General features: G+C 44.6%; 1 protein-coding gene across 2 annotated transcripts; it reads left to right on the top strand.

Moving 5' to 3' along the window:
- Window positions 1–1,705: 1,705 nt before the first annotated feature.
- ap5s1 (adaptor related protein complex 5 subunit sigma 1) lies at window positions 1,706–9,406 on the top strand. Of its 2 annotated transcripts, none has more exons than XM_063184101.1 (4): window positions 1,706–1,736; window positions 2,081–2,249; window positions 3,186–3,477; window positions 8,650–9,406. In XM_063184101.1, the coding sequence occupies exons 2-4, from the start codon at window positions 2,086–2,088 to the stop codon at window positions 8,776–8,778; spliced, it is 585 nt and encodes a 194-aa protein (XP_063040171.1). In that variant the 5' UTR covers window positions 1,706–1,736; window positions 2,081–2,085; the 3' UTR covers window positions 8,779–9,406. The 2 variants fall into 2 exon arrangements, with proteins under 2 accessions (XP_063040171.1, XP_063040173.1); XM_063184103.1 differs by having other exon boundaries at window positions 1,708–1,739.
- The last annotated feature ends 5,590 nt before the right edge of the window (window positions 9,407–14,996 follow it).

The raw sequence follows: 14,996 nt of genomic DNA, 5'->3' as shown, positions 1-14,996 counted from the left end.
ATCCTATCATATATTGTATTTTGGGCATCTCTCTCTCTCTCTCTCTCTCTCCCTCTCTCTCTCTCTCTCTCTCTCTCTCTCTCTCTCTCTCTCTCTCTCTCTCTCTCTCTCTCTCTCTCTCTCTCTCTCTCTCTCTCTCTCTCTCTCTCTCTCTCTCTCTCTCTTATGTACTTTTATGTACTCCTACTTAGATTCTGTGTTCTGTGTTCTGTGTTCTGAGTTGTGTTTTTCTCTTGTTTTGGGGTTAGCTTCAAGTATGTTTCTCAACAAGGGGAAATGAGAATGGGCTCTTCCCCTCTTTTGGTTAGCACACACCTCATCAACAGGAAGGGTGGGACACACACGCACTCACGCACGCATGCACAAACCCACGCACACGCACACACACACACACACACACACACACACACACACACACACACACACACACACACACACACACACACACACAGAGGGAAAGAGAGAAAGATATTACATCTGACCACTAAAATAAAGGCTGGAATTTTGCATTATAACCCATTGGTTCTCACATCGCCAACTACAGGGATTGGTTACTGGTGTAACACTAGGAAAGGACAAAGAAGATTACGAAAGGCAACGACTAGAATTGTGCAAGAGACAGAACATCGCCCATTTAAGCTCACACCCTTTCAGATGTGTGTGTGTGTGTGTGTGTGTGTGTGTGTGTGTGTGTGTGTGTGTGTGTGTGTGTGTGTGTGAGATATATATATATATATATATATATATATATATATAGAGAGAGAGAGAGAGAGAGAGAGAGAGAGAGAGAGAGAGAGAGAGAGAGAGAGAGAGAGAGAGAGAGAGAGCACTTGAGAGCTTGGGAGATGTGTGTGTCATCAATGTGTGAGTGAGTACTGTAATTGTAATTAACCATCTACTGGGCTAATACATTCCCAGTACCATGTTTCAACCTATGCTATACCTACAATATATAGTATATGGTGTCCAGGGTGACATTTACAATCTCCCTCTCTTTACAGTCTGCCTCTCCTTAATTCAACCCGGACTGAACTATACATCCAGACAGTCCCAGTCAATTTACAGCTGTCTTTATCATGTTTAAAACAAAGAACAAATTATGTGGAAAACTGTAGGTTGTATAGCCTACAAGCCTGTATAGCCTACTAACTGTATAGCCTACAAGCTGCAATTACATGGCAAAGCATAGTGCCTCGTGCTGACTCTACGGAACTCTGCCAAAGCCAACAAGTGAGTCATTAGCATGCCACTGTAGTGACCGGCGCTGTTCCTTAATTCAGTTGGCCAGTTACAGCTATATCAGTGCCATGATAATGGCAGACTGAAACTGGCCTTCACACAGGCAGAGACAGATCTATGATGCCACAAATTCACAGTGCCAACACAACCCCCACAGATACAGGCCCCAACTGTTTTTCTAAACTGAGTGGTTTTAAGGCCAGAGCCTTTTGGTCTGTAGGAAACTGACCGTTGAGCAAACTGTAGGCCTAACAACCGTGGAGGCAGTGAATGAAACTAGAGGAAATGTTGCTGTTACACCATAGGCCTATTAATGAAAAAGCAGCCATGTGCGTGTCTGAAATGTATTTGGGTTATCACAATTGGAATAGAGGGTAACTCATATTTTTTGTGAAACACTGCCACCTATTGATTTTAATGGGAGATGCACTTACTTGCAAATTCCTATCCTGCTGTCACGTGAAAAAACACGGAAGTGCATGCGGTCCTCTGGAAAGGTGGTGTGTTTGCATTGATTGTTTTCTGTATTTATCAAATATCTACCATGTGAAATTATGCAAAAACATTATAGAACTGGTGTTATTCTCCTGCTAGTTACATGCAAGTGTCTTGAGTAGGCTAAATACCGTGCTTTTGGCACCGGTAGATAGATACTTTGTTTATGTTGTAGGTTTGCTGATGACTTGAATTTTGCTCTGAAAGACAGGCTGAATCTCAAATGGTGCACTTGTGCACTTCAGTGTTCATGTTTCAGTGCGCATGCAGTATTAGTTTCGCACTGAAACATAGTGCCCGGTGCGCCATTTGAGATGCAGCCACAATGTATTTTGTGTTTTTGCAGGAGACATGGTGTACTCTTTCCTTATTCACACAGTGTGTTCGGTGAACGCACTGTCAGCTGGGGGTTCTCGCGTGCTCTACTCCCGGGTGTTTGGACCGGAGGACAACTCGGAGACTGACCCGGAGAGGAGACGCCTCCTTCAGAAGGAGAGACATCTAGCTTTGGCTCGGTAACCTAAGCTTCCCATGCAAGCGCTATTATACACTTTACTTTAAAGTTACAAATACAAAGCCATTATTATATGCTGTGCATATCCATAGGACTTCAATATAGCACGTTTCATAAAGACACAAAGCAGGATATAATTTGAATAATTTTTTCATCAGGCTCAGGATTGTTTATAGGCTATAGACTGACATAACTCACCTAGGATAGTCTAAACTAGTGTTTCCCAACCTTTTCTAGTGTCCTGCGTAGGCACCCCCTAAGCCAGGGCTATTCAATTGGAGGCCCGGGGGCCACATGCGGCCCAGATGCAGTCCACATGCGGCCCAGGCAAGGCCCCCAACTGAAGCAGTATACATTTCAGTTTTGTTACTGCAGTACAACACATTATTTGCTTGTGATTCTTCTGCTTGTCTTATACATTCACATTCAATGTGGTTAAGTGTTAGGTTAGAGGGACATGTTTAAAATTTGTTTGTGGACTACTGATTTTAAGTGTCATTTCAGTGGTCGTGATGTCTGAAAATATGCGGCCCGACTGCAGTTCTTGGTTTCTAAATGTGGCCCACATGAAATTCTAATTGAATAGCCCTGCCCTAAGCCATTATTTCATGTTTACGAGGAGGAATCCCCTCACTCATGCTCTATTTAAATTTCCTCTATCCCAATGTGACTCCCCATATATTCGTTATTAAATTTTTCCACGTACCCCCGGATATTTGTTCACTGTTCGCGTATCCCTAGTGGTACCACTGGTAGGCCTACATGTACCCCTGGTTGGGGTCTAAACCAAGAGATCCCCCAAACATTGGGCATCTAAATGCGACACACTGCTACAAAGGACATCCTAATGGCAATATGCAATAGGTATTCGGGGCTGTCTGTTGTTCTTGTTGATTTGATCAGATAACTTTTCCATCTTTGCTTGCAACCCCTTTAGGCGTGTGCGGACGGCGATATCTCTGCATCGGGACGCGGCGGGCAGCCCGTGTGTGGAGTGCGTTCTGGGAGAGGAGGCGGTGGCCCTGGGCGAGGCCGACTTTGGAGTGCTGCGTCTCACCGCCGGCGAGCCGTTCCCCGCCGAACACACGGCGCTGTGGCTCGGTGTGCAGAACCTGGCCTTCACCATGGTGTGCGAGATGCACGAGAACTTACTGCTGGCCGAAGGAACCCTGCGGAACCTCGCCCGGCACTGTATGGAGGAGCTGAGGCTGTTGGGACACGGTAGCGAGGTAAGCTGTCAGCATCATCAGTCACCCTTGTCATCCCCATTATTGACCCAGTCGGCATCTCTGGGCACGCCCATGAAATTGCTTGTTTTCCCCTCCGAATGCTCCACCCGTTGTATGTGGCTAATTAATATGCCTAATGACTGGCAGTGATTGGCACCGCACGACCATGGTTGGAGCATTTGGAGGGAAAAACAATGCAGTTTTAGGAGCGTGCCAGAGGAGCCGACTGCATCAATTATTGGTCATGGGCAAGTACTCATGAGCAAGATGTTGAGCAGCGACGTCAAACATAAGGCCCGGGGGCGGTATGTGGCCCGTTAGATGGGTTTGTACGGCCCCAGACTTGTAGAGAAAAGAAAAACAAAGAATGTCAAAAAAATCTTCCATTACAAAGGTGCTGCCCGTGTCTGAGACTTCAGGTTTTCAATAATTCAGGATGAATTTATGTTTTTTGCTGGCCATTTGAAATCAATGCTCCTGATATACATGACGTCATCTACCTCGAGATGATTGACTAGCAACCTGATCTACTGTATGATATGTCGCACTTGTGTTATTGCTCCAGCCCACTTGAGATCAAACTGGCTGTGTGGCCCCTGAACTGAAATGAGTTTGACACACCCCTGAGTTAGAGAATCAGGCTTGTAGCCTGGCGGGCAAATTGCAGTTCTGCCACTTAGGTCTGATGGTCGCAAACTAGTTTTTCTGTTATGGGCTCTGTGCACAAGGTCTCATGTCGAGTCACATTTGGAACAGCACGAGTTTCCTGCTATATTGCAGAGCCATTTATGTTCTATCTACAGCTCTGCTTTATTGCAATTGAGGGTTGCCAGTGCAGTGCAAACATGCCCAACAGGTGGGTGGAGACTATGAGCACTCCAGCACTCTCCAGCAGTCAACACACTGCCATCCTCCATGACTGAGGTACACAGGGTGGGCATTCCAATATGCACACTCCTGTCCTCCAATTGTGCTTGTGGCCTCGCCCCGCCTCCGTGGAGAAAACAATTAAGTTTCCCAGCCGTCAGCCTAGCCACAACAATTTTTGAGGGACTGTTTTTCATTCACCATCCCAATCGTAAAAATGAGAAAATGACATTAGAATTGTGCTTTTGCAAGATATTGAGTTCATTTTCTGTCGTCGGTGACCTCATCATGAGGTCAGAAGTAGGCAAGTGAGCAAGGGAGAATGGAAGTCTCCAGGTTGGAATGCACCCAGAGTATGGTACCATGCCCCTGGCAATGCTTCTTTTGGGGAACTTATCGGGCTGCTCCTTTGCCCGCCGAGACATACGTACTGTAAGTCTGGTTTGGTGGTGAGCTCTATACGGTGGTGTGTTGTGTTGTGCTGTGCTGTGGGGCTTTCATTATCATTGTCATCTCCACCATAGGCATCTCCGTCATTGTAGTTGATGGCTGCTATGGTCATCTTCCATGGTCATGATCATACTCATTGTCATCATAATCTTCATCCTCATTATTACCAATGTTGTAATGATCCTTATTAGCAGGATCGTATCAAACCTCACCATCAACGCCACCATTATCCTTATGGCTAAAATGGACATGGATGATGTCCATTAGTGTCTATTGATCATCATCATAATCACCATCATCATTGTCATTATCCTCACACTCATGTGTGCGTTAAAATGGTTGAAGTTTACAATCCATCATCTCAAAGCAAGCGGAAAATACTTGTGATGGAGTGCCCATCATTAGGATTCCATGCCAACGAGCTTGACTCGTTGGTGTTGCAGTTAGAGAGCCCAGTTTGGTACCCCAGAAGGTTTGGGTTTGAGTCTTGGCGGGGCAACTGTTCTCTCCTTCACCATCACACTGTTAAACAGAAGGGAGCTGAAGTCTGTGTTGTTCTTTGTGTTCTACAACCTCAACACGAGACTCGATGTTATCAAGTTTTTATTCAACATCCTGCTAAAACATAATTCCAAGTTCATTTTCTCTTTTGCAATCAGGATGTTGAAAAGGGGAAAGCCCCTAAACCAGGGATGTCAAACTCAGGCCCGGGGGCCAAATTTGGCCCGCGGAGCCATTTTATTTGGCCTGCGAGATCATTTCAAATGTGTATTACAGTTGTCCCACATACACCATTAGTGTATAGCGTAACACGAGTTAAACATGAAATTTGCTGTGTCACAGGATGTGCAGACACATTTTAACTAACAAATATGATGGGGAAAGAGTGTATGTGAAATTTAAACTCAAGTATGAACATGCATGCACTATTTTAGTCCATTTTTAAAAAGTAATGGTTGAATTCGGCCCGCGACTTCGTTCCAGATTTTGATTTTGGCCCTCGGTCATTTTGAGTTTGACACCCCTGCCCTAAACAATTCTCACTGCTGGTTGACTGCGGGGAAACTTCCTTTGTCTGTGGAGGTGAGGCGACACTGGGGAAAGAGGCCAAAAGCCGCAGGAGAGGACAGGTGGAATGAGATTGACTTGCAGGCGGGTTGCTTCCCCTGAATTTACTTTGCTGCCCTCTGCAGCTAAAAGTCTCAAGACTCAAGATTTAATACCTCCGCCAAGGAGGTTATGTTCGAGGTCATGTTGGTTTGTCTGTATGTTTGTTTGTCTGTCTGTCTGTCTGCCAGCAGCTTTTGGGGCTTTATTATGAAGGGACAGTGTGAGAAGAGACAGGAAATGAGTGTGATAGAGAAGGGGGTAGGACTGGGAAACTTGAACTTAGGTCCCCACGCGCATGCAAGTCCAAATGTGGGGCGCTTAGCGCGTTGCACCACAGCGCCCCCTCAAGATTTTGTTTGTCACATGCTTTCTTGTGCTGGCACGATTGGCAGTAACATGAAGGTTGCAACTGCTCTCTACTGTGTAGTAAAAATAAGTACACAATAGGAAATGAAGAGGAAAAATAATGATAAAAGAAAAAAATGTCTTAAGAATTTAAAAACTAGATTGGCTTGAGAGAAGAAACTCTTGCGCAATCTCTCTGTCCTAAACTGTATAGGATGTAGTTGTTTCCCTAAGGGCTGCCTGTGAGACATGGAACGGTTAGGATGGATAGAATAATCAAGAATAATCAAGGGTCATTCCACGCCAAATCAACAAGTGCCCGCGCACTTAGGTCTCAAAAAATTCTGAAAATATTACCAAGTGTACCCATGGTACTTAAGAGAAACACTGTAAATTTATTTGAATGTAAGATGTATACTCTCCGTGTTACAGCCAATTTTACTGGGGGAGGGGGGTGCCCATTTTGTTCACACTCTTTTTTTTGTCAAAGTTCACAAGCCCCTAGCTCAATAACTAAACCATGTAGGAAGCTCAAATTTGGCATGCTGGTACATAGATAGGAATAGTTTGTTGCTAAACTGTCAGTTTTCATGTTATCGAAATCATGTTGCTCTATTTTTGCATTTTGCCCATGTTCAGGTTCGAAATTACAAAAGAAAACATCACATAAGACAAGTCTCATTGGCATTTTTAAAAAGAAGAATTCATGGAGAATGAAGAAAAAAATAAAATAAAAATCTGTGGACAATCCCACAAGGGGTTCTGGAGCTCTGAAAATGACACGCAAAATGATTTGTCAGACTTGTGAGGTCTTCTTTTCAAAAACTGATGGGGTTTCCTTTCTATTTATAGCTTTTTATGAGAGTGTTCCTACTTGTCTCTACAAGGGAAAAAAATCAAGAGGCTATGTTGGGCACAAATATGTCTTTTGAAGGCCTAAACAGAGCACAGCCAAAACTCCAGTACAATTTGCATCATCTTTGAGGGAATGCTATGACAATGCAGGATCATACAGACCAAAGCTGTCAGTTTAGCAACAAACTATTCCTATCTATGTACCAGCATACCAAATTTGAGCTTCCTACATGGTTCAGTTATTGAGCTAGGGGCTTGTGAACTTTGAAAAAAAAAAAGAGTGTGAACAAAATGGGCACCCCCCTCCCCCAGTAAAATTGGCTGTAACACGGAGAGTATACATCTTACATTCAAATAAATTTACAGTGTTTCTCTTAAGTACCATGGGTACACTTGGTAATATTTTCAGAATTTTTTGAGACCTAAGTGCGCGGGCACTTGTTGATTTGGCGTGGAATGACCCTCAAGTGAAAGACTGTGAAGATTCTGCTGTATTCCGATAACAATGATACCTTCCAGTTATTAGAATAGTGTCCGCTGTCTATGGAACTCTGGAACAGTTACTTCATTCTTGTGTAACCTGGTTGATAAACATAATTGACTCCCCCTCTCTGACTACACCTTTTTTTAACAAAGCCATAACTGACAATCGAACTCTACAACAATGACTATTGTTTCATTGCTCAGCTGCTCCTTCCCCAGAGTAGGAGAAAATCTTGTATCTGAAGAAAATGCATCTCAGCATAGAAACATTAGTCATTGTTAGGCAGCTTGAATAATAAAACAAGATGCAAACTCAGAATGAAGACATCTACATCTATGATAGGTATGACTCGAAACTTTGAATTGGTTCTGCTTAAAAGTTAGCAGGGTATTTGCCCCTGGGCCCATGGCCCTCCCTTTGGTGGTGGGGGCCCAATTCTCACCTTGACAGGTCACACATGGGGCCCTATCAGTGTTTTGCCCTGTGACCCTGTGTACAATTGTACCGCCAGTAGACTTGTGATGGGCATATGTGATGTGCAGGTTTAGCTTGACAGCCTGGTAGGCTGGTTATTAGCAGCAACATGCATCATGCATGCATCTCAATTGTGATGGAGCCAGAGACAAAAAGCGCATGTTTGTATCCAGCGAATATACTGTTGGAGCTGCATTAGAAAACCAACAAAATGTTGTTAGGTGTTGCACATATTCATAAAACAAAGGTCAACTCGTCATAACGAAAATGAATCACTGGGTTCTTCGTCTGTGTCAGGGTTTGTGTGAGCAGTTGGTGGTTATTTTTGTAATATATCTGGCAACAACCTTTTTTTTATTTCTCTCTCTCTCTCTCTCTCTCTCTCTCTCTCTCTCTCTCTCTCTCTCTCTCTCTCTCCTCCTGTCTATTCCTTTTTATTTACTTGCTTTCCTCTTTCTCTCCCTTTCTCTCTTTTCTTCCTTTCCCCCCTCTCTTTCTCTCTCTCTCTCTCTCTCTCTCTCTCTCTCTCTCTCTCTCTCTCTCTCTCTCTCTCTCTCTCTCTCTCTCTCTCTCTCCCTCTCCCTCAGATCCTGTTAAAACGTGACCGCATAGATGCCATGCTTCAGCGCTACCTCCCCCATGGCCAGCTCCTATTCCTCAACCACAGGTTCACCCACCTCCTCGACAAGGAGCTCAGTGCCTATGGCAACAAATGAGGCCCTGGCCAAGACTTACAAACTGGTACACGTACGGTATGTGAGACACACACAGACTCCTCCATACAGAGACCAGGTTTAAAAACCCTTAACTGAGCCAGCCAGGGCAGGATTCGCTTCAGCAACACACTTCAAGGTGGCTTTGTGAGACACTGCGACGGTCGCTACACGTGTTAACAGTGACCACACCACTGTGACTGGCTGCGCTTTGTGTACCAGCAGCAGTGTCTGTCTAACAGCCTTGGATTTCACGGGGTGCTGAATTGAGGCACATCATGGATTTCCACAGCTGACCACAAGGGGGTGCTGACTACACAGCATTGGCAGAGCCGTATACGGCTCTGAGCATTGGGCTTGCTGCTGTCACACACACACACACACACACACACACACACACACACACACACACACACACACACACACACACACACACACACACACACACACACAGAGGGAGAGAGCCGGTGGGCTACACAGGACAGTCTCGGCGTGAGGCTGTTTGTCTAAGTTCTCCATTTTGTCACCCTTATGGTGCACTGCACTCGGTCACATCATCTGCCCGAGATGAATGACTCCTGGGCCTGATTGTGAAACGAGCGGCTAATAATAAAATCTTTGAATAGTGAAATGCGTCTGTTGGATGTTTTATTGAGTTCTGTGGTCTATTTGTCTCTCTAAGCACCCGCTTTCCTTTGTGTGTATGTGCGTGACGATATGTGTGTGTGTGTGTGTGTGTGTATGTATGTGTGTGTGTGTGTGTGTGTGTGTGTGTGTGTGTGTGTGTGTGCGTGTGTGCGTGTGTGTGTGCGTGTGTGCGTGCGCACTTGCAGTCACACACTTTTTTCCCCCCAGTGACTCATTCCTCCCCGGTCCAGTAGGTGGCAGTGCTGATCCACCGGCGCCAGACAGTTAATTATTATGCTAATGAATACAAATGTGAGCAGCCCGGCTTGCTCGGGTTACTGCGGCTAGATTGGGTGAAATTGGGGCCCATTACAGCCATCTTAGGCTCCGACACTCATGTAGGCATTGCAGCCTTTTTGGTGGGCTGAGCTGTGCTGTGCTGAGCTGCGGTTCGATGGGTTACACGTGGACACGTTATTATCTCCCAGACTCCAAAGTCTAGACTAGACTATAAGAGCACTTTTCTCTTCCCTCTCTTTACTCTGCCCTCCTTCCTTCACTGTATTCTTTTTTTTTTTTATTCCGCCTCTCTTTTGTGCTTTTTCTCTTTCATTTTTTCTTCCTTTCTGGGTTTTTCTTTTCATAATGCTCTCCACACCCCTCTCACAATTTTTCTTTCCTCTCATTCTCCAGCTCATCAGTCACGGAAGCCTACTTTGCAGTGACGCGAGATCTGCTCTGATTCACAACTCCTCATCACTAATAATAGGGCTTGTGTGTGTGTGTGTGTGTGTGTGTGTGTGTGTGTGTGTGTGTGTGTGTGTGTGTGTGTGTGTGTGTGTGTGTGTGTGTGTGTGTGTGTGAGAGTGTGAGAGTGTGAGGGGTGTGCTGTGTGTGTGTATGCGTGTGTGTGCGCACGCGCGTGTGTGTGTGCGCGTGTTTGTGTGTGTGGCCGGCCGTGTGTGTGTGTGTGTGCATGCACTGTATGTGTGTGGCTGTGTTTGTGTGTATGTCTGCCTACTTACTTGAACACCCTCTAATACCTTCACACCGCTGTACACACACAGGCTCACAGACAAATGCGCACACATAAATGCATTGATGTCCCCCACATCAAAACATCAAACACAGTCAAAGGGCAACAGATTTGAATATGTGCTATTCAATGTAGATGTGGTGAGGACAAGCACACTTTGACACATGCAAATTCACACCACATTCCCAAACAATCTGAATCTTTTGTACAGGATGTACTGCAGATGAATGTAGATATAGGTTTTTAAATAATCACAGATGCTCAACAATGCTACTTTAACTGACAAACCTTTTTATTGCAAATGTTTTTTGGCAGACATTCATCAGTTGCTGCATTGGAGTCGCTGCTTTATACCCTGTATGAGAAGCTAGGAGATGTAACGATGTGACTGACTAGAGTATTTTTCATCTAAATTAGCAACAGAATGCATATCGGAATGACTTCCAATGCATTTAAATATACTGTATATGTACTGTATATATTATTGCACACGCAAGAATGCAATATTTTCTCACCTTTAAGCCATTTCCCTTGTTTCACAAAGGGCATGCACAGAGCTCCCAAAAAAGCTGAAAATAAAAAAAGGAATGGAAAATATCAAAGAATGTCAAACAGTACAAGCTGTTCATTTACGGCAGCCAATCCTCTGTCCTTTGGTTCGTTCGACCTGTTCCATACCACACACCTGAACCGTGTTAATATTATGTTGGAGGTCATCAAAGTGTAATCTCACAGTATAATCTGTTATTGCACTTCATGGTACATTTAGGCTCCCTACAGCTTTATGTTTCAAGGCCTGGGTGGTTTTCCCGACATATGTTACGCTACGCGAGCACGTTATTGTGTAGACAATATGGATAGGTGGGCGCGTTATAGCTTCTTTAATGCCATGTTCTATTGATGGGGGCTGCAAATGTAGCTGCCGACCTTTTCAGTAAGAAAAAGGTTAGTCAATGTAATGAATGCAGCACTTTTGTTGCACTTGACAGTTTACTACTACTGTTGTTAACATACTGCAGCACTAAAATATCGAACCAAGAGCAAGTCATTGCATGTGAACATCCTCCCATCCCCATTTGAAAACCTGTAAAAGCCGCACTAAAGTCCATGTACCTCCATCGGCCACTAATTCCTATCATCATAGAGGCATTAATCTGTGGTGCAGCAGGGGGGGGCATCTAGTGTCATTCCAGCAGGGGAAATATTCATGGGGGTCTCTTAGCTCAGAGGGGGAGCGGAGGGGGCCAGCTGGGGATGCCACATGCTGGGTGAGAAACGATGGGGGTAGTGATGGTGCTCAGAACTGCCCTGTTGTGTGATTCCAGTTCAGTTCCGGTTGTAGGAGTGTCTCTGTGTCTGTATGTGCATAGCATAGAGAATATATGCTTTCTTTTACAGGTGTTGGCATGTGAGTGGTTGTGTATGTGTTTGTCTGGTGTTTATGTGCACACAAGTTAGAGTTGGTCTATGTTGTATGGGTCCGTGTGCATTTGTTTATGTGCATACGTACGTATGCATGTGTGAGATGTGTCCCTGTCATTAACTGTAATCCTCATAAGTGTACATTGAGTTGTGTTTATGCCAAACCGTTTGATTTTGGTGTCACCTGACTACAGCACCACCCAATCATATCCTAATCCAGTTTGATGTTCATTGGGAAACCTCAGCTGAGCCTGCACAGGTTCCTTCTGAAACAGGGCTACCAGACATGCACTGCAGGATTTTAATCATCTGTGGTATACATGGGTCCACCGTGTTTATTAACACAATGTTGTGAGGAGGGGCAAGACACTGGCAGCCAACCATGTGAGCAATTGTTTTTACCGACAGCAGTTTCCAACAAATAGAGGTTGAGTTGTGCGCAGCTAGTGTCATGCAGCCAGGAGAAAAGAAACATTTTGAACCCATATATTACGTGTTTGCAATAGTTTTCTAAGTGATTGAGATTCCAGCTGCCTTGATTACCTCATTGCCTAGCTCTTCCCATACAGCCCTAGGGCGCATTATCTCTGCTCTCCTGGTTATTGAATCACCACAAGGTCAAATCTTGTATGGAACCACAGACAGGCCTATGATTGATGATTGATGATCATTTTGTATGTCTTAAAATTAGGAAGAACAGTTTGCTCCTTAATATCCTGGAGCCAATTTCAGCCTTGTTGAGGTCTAACATCTTGTCCCAGACATCCTTTGACAGCGTTTTGGTCTTTCCCATGTTGGTGAGTTTAGAGAAGGGGTGGGGGACCTTTTTCATCCGAGGGGCCACTTCAAATTCATCCAAGGGCCGTAAAAGTCCTCGGAGGGCTGTATTATGAACACAATCCAGGATTTCCCCCTGCACTTTAAGGCCTATATTGAAGGCAGCTACCTTTAAAACAGTCCCCTCCTGCTCTAGGACCCCTGAATATAACTTAATTGTGTTGCAAATGTAATTTCTAATATTCCTTTACAAAATATGTCATATTTCATGTGAAGCTGCATACCATTAAAATCATATCTGGGGCCGGATAAATCGACCTCAAGGGCCGCAAATGGCCCTCGAGACAGAGGTTCCCCACCCCTGGTTTAGAGCCTGATTGATTGACTGATACCACTGACTGATTCTGCAGATTCAGTGTGTCTTTTATGCAGGTTACTATTTACAGGCGTATTCAATTTAGATAACAAGTTGATTGGAAGTACCCATCTGATCTGCGCGACCAGAACTCTCAATGGTTGGCAGGGGATCAAATACTTATTTCCCTCAATGAAATATGAATCAATTAACATCTGGATTTTCTTTTTGATATTCTGTCTCTCCATGTTAGAATACGCCTAACATTAAAATTGTAGACTGATCATGTCTTTGCTGGTAGGAAAACGAACTAAATCAGTAAAGGATCAAATACTTATTATTAGTCTCACTGTAGACACTACACTATCTTCACAGACTTTATCTTTCTCACACTCTCAGAAAGGCATATGGCCGTTGCAGACATAATGGCTCTGAGAGCTTTTATAGTACCTTGCCACTCTCATCTCCTCCAAGGCTGAATAACTCCGTTTTCAACCAAGTGCAGGTTCCATCCAGGCTCCAGCCACCTCAGCGAAACAGCGCGGGTAATTGCTCGTAATTATACGTTCTGTGCCTACCTCCTTGGCTGTATGATGCATTTTGGGCAATGATACACGTACAAACTCAACAATAACACCCATTATCTCAGCCATACACCTCGTTCCCTATCGAGCCTCTGGCACAACAACACATAGGACGACAACGTGGTCGGGAGGAGGGGCATTGGAGAGAAAAAGGCACCGTGAAACTATTGCCTGCAGTGACTGCAGCGCGGCCGGGGACTGTTAAGTACTGTGGTTACATGTCTTTAGGCTAGATATGGCTGCAGACCAGAGGCCCCAACCTGCCAGGGGGCCCCCCGCAGGCCAAAGGGGGGCAAAATCAATACAATTGGAGAAATGTAGCAACAACATGCGGTATTGATAACTTGGTCTGCCATGTCATGTTAACTCTTTGCCTTCTTGAATGTATTGGTCAGCACCACCAAGGTCTTCTACCTGATATAAAGTCTTTCTAGAGGTGCCTTTCATGTATCTGAGAAAGTACTTCAACACTGAGCTGAAGTAATGATTATACTGGAAGGAAGCCACTTGTGCCTAATTACATATGAGCTAAGATGAAAGAGACATGAGACCATGCCACTTTTAGAAAGATGTCATTTACCTCGGTTGCCTGTGCCCTGGCTTGCTGCTGCCTTTGTCTAGTCTTGACAACAGTTGTAAGCGGAAATGTTGTCAAGTGAAATATATTGTACGCACATGGCTCTGTAACCTGGTTCTCACGCAGGCGGTTGTTACGTGCGAGCTCACGAAGTTGGGTGAAAATGCACAAGGGTTTGCGTGAGAACCAGGCTATGGCTGTGACCCAGGCTCTGCAATCTAACACTTCTTTTATCATCATTACAGTCCTGTAATCATAAAGCAGGACAGGGCGCAGCTTAAATATAAGTTAGGGACTGTACGTTATTTACCGGGGGGGGGAGGGCTGGTGCGCTGGAAGTCCGGTCAAAAAAAAAAATCATGGCCCCCCCCTCCACCTCAATTTTTTTCCCCATGGCCCTCCCCCCATTTCAATTTTGTTTTCCCATGGCCCTCCCCCTACAGGTAAAAAATAATTATGTAAAACTGGTAGATGAACAACCATCATGAGAACAGTCAGAGTATAGCCTACATCAAGGGCGGTTGTCTGCACTAGGCCTATTATGTGCTATCGATATCAGTGGATACCTAAGCCGCTAGAATCTACCTCTGCGGCTGCATGGGATGCCTTTTAACTCCACTGTCACCAAGACAAATTGCCTTCACTATTTTTTTTACGTGTTAAGTAAAAATAATAATAATAATAATAATAAAAATGATAATAAAAACTTCCATTTCAATACCAATGTCCCAGCTTCAATATTTCCCTGCAGCGCCTTTCACAAGGTACGTTTTACATGTTCAGCACAGTAGCGAAGCCAGGGACGCAGAAACTGGTTTTGACCAGGGGTGATGTGAAAAAAAA

The sequence above is a fragment of the Engraulis encrasicolus genome, chromosome 19 (genome assembly GCF_034702125.1).
Source record: "Engraulis encrasicolus isolate BLACKSEA-1 chromosome 19, IST_EnEncr_1.0, whole genome shotgun sequence".
In the NCBI taxonomy this organism is placed as follows: Eukaryota; Metazoa; Chordata; class Actinopteri; order Clupeiformes; family Engraulidae; genus Engraulis; species Engraulis encrasicolus.
This window is presented reverse-complemented; position numbering and strand designations above follow the sequence as displayed.

Bases quoted from the DNA above. Each gene is read 5' to 3' on its own strand.
- ap5s1 (XM_063184101.1), top strand. From the start codon at position 2,086: ATGGTGTACTCTTTCCTTATTCACACAGTGTGTTCGGTGAACGCACTG. The intron at 2,250-3,185 runs GTAACCTAAGCT...CAACCCCTTTAG, and splicing joins AGACATCTAGCTTTGGCTCG to GCGTGTGCGGACGGCGATAT. The intron at 3,478-8,649 runs GTAAGCTGTCAG...CCTCTCCCTCAG, and splicing joins TGTTGGGACACGGTAGCGAG to ATCCTGTTAAAACGTGACCG.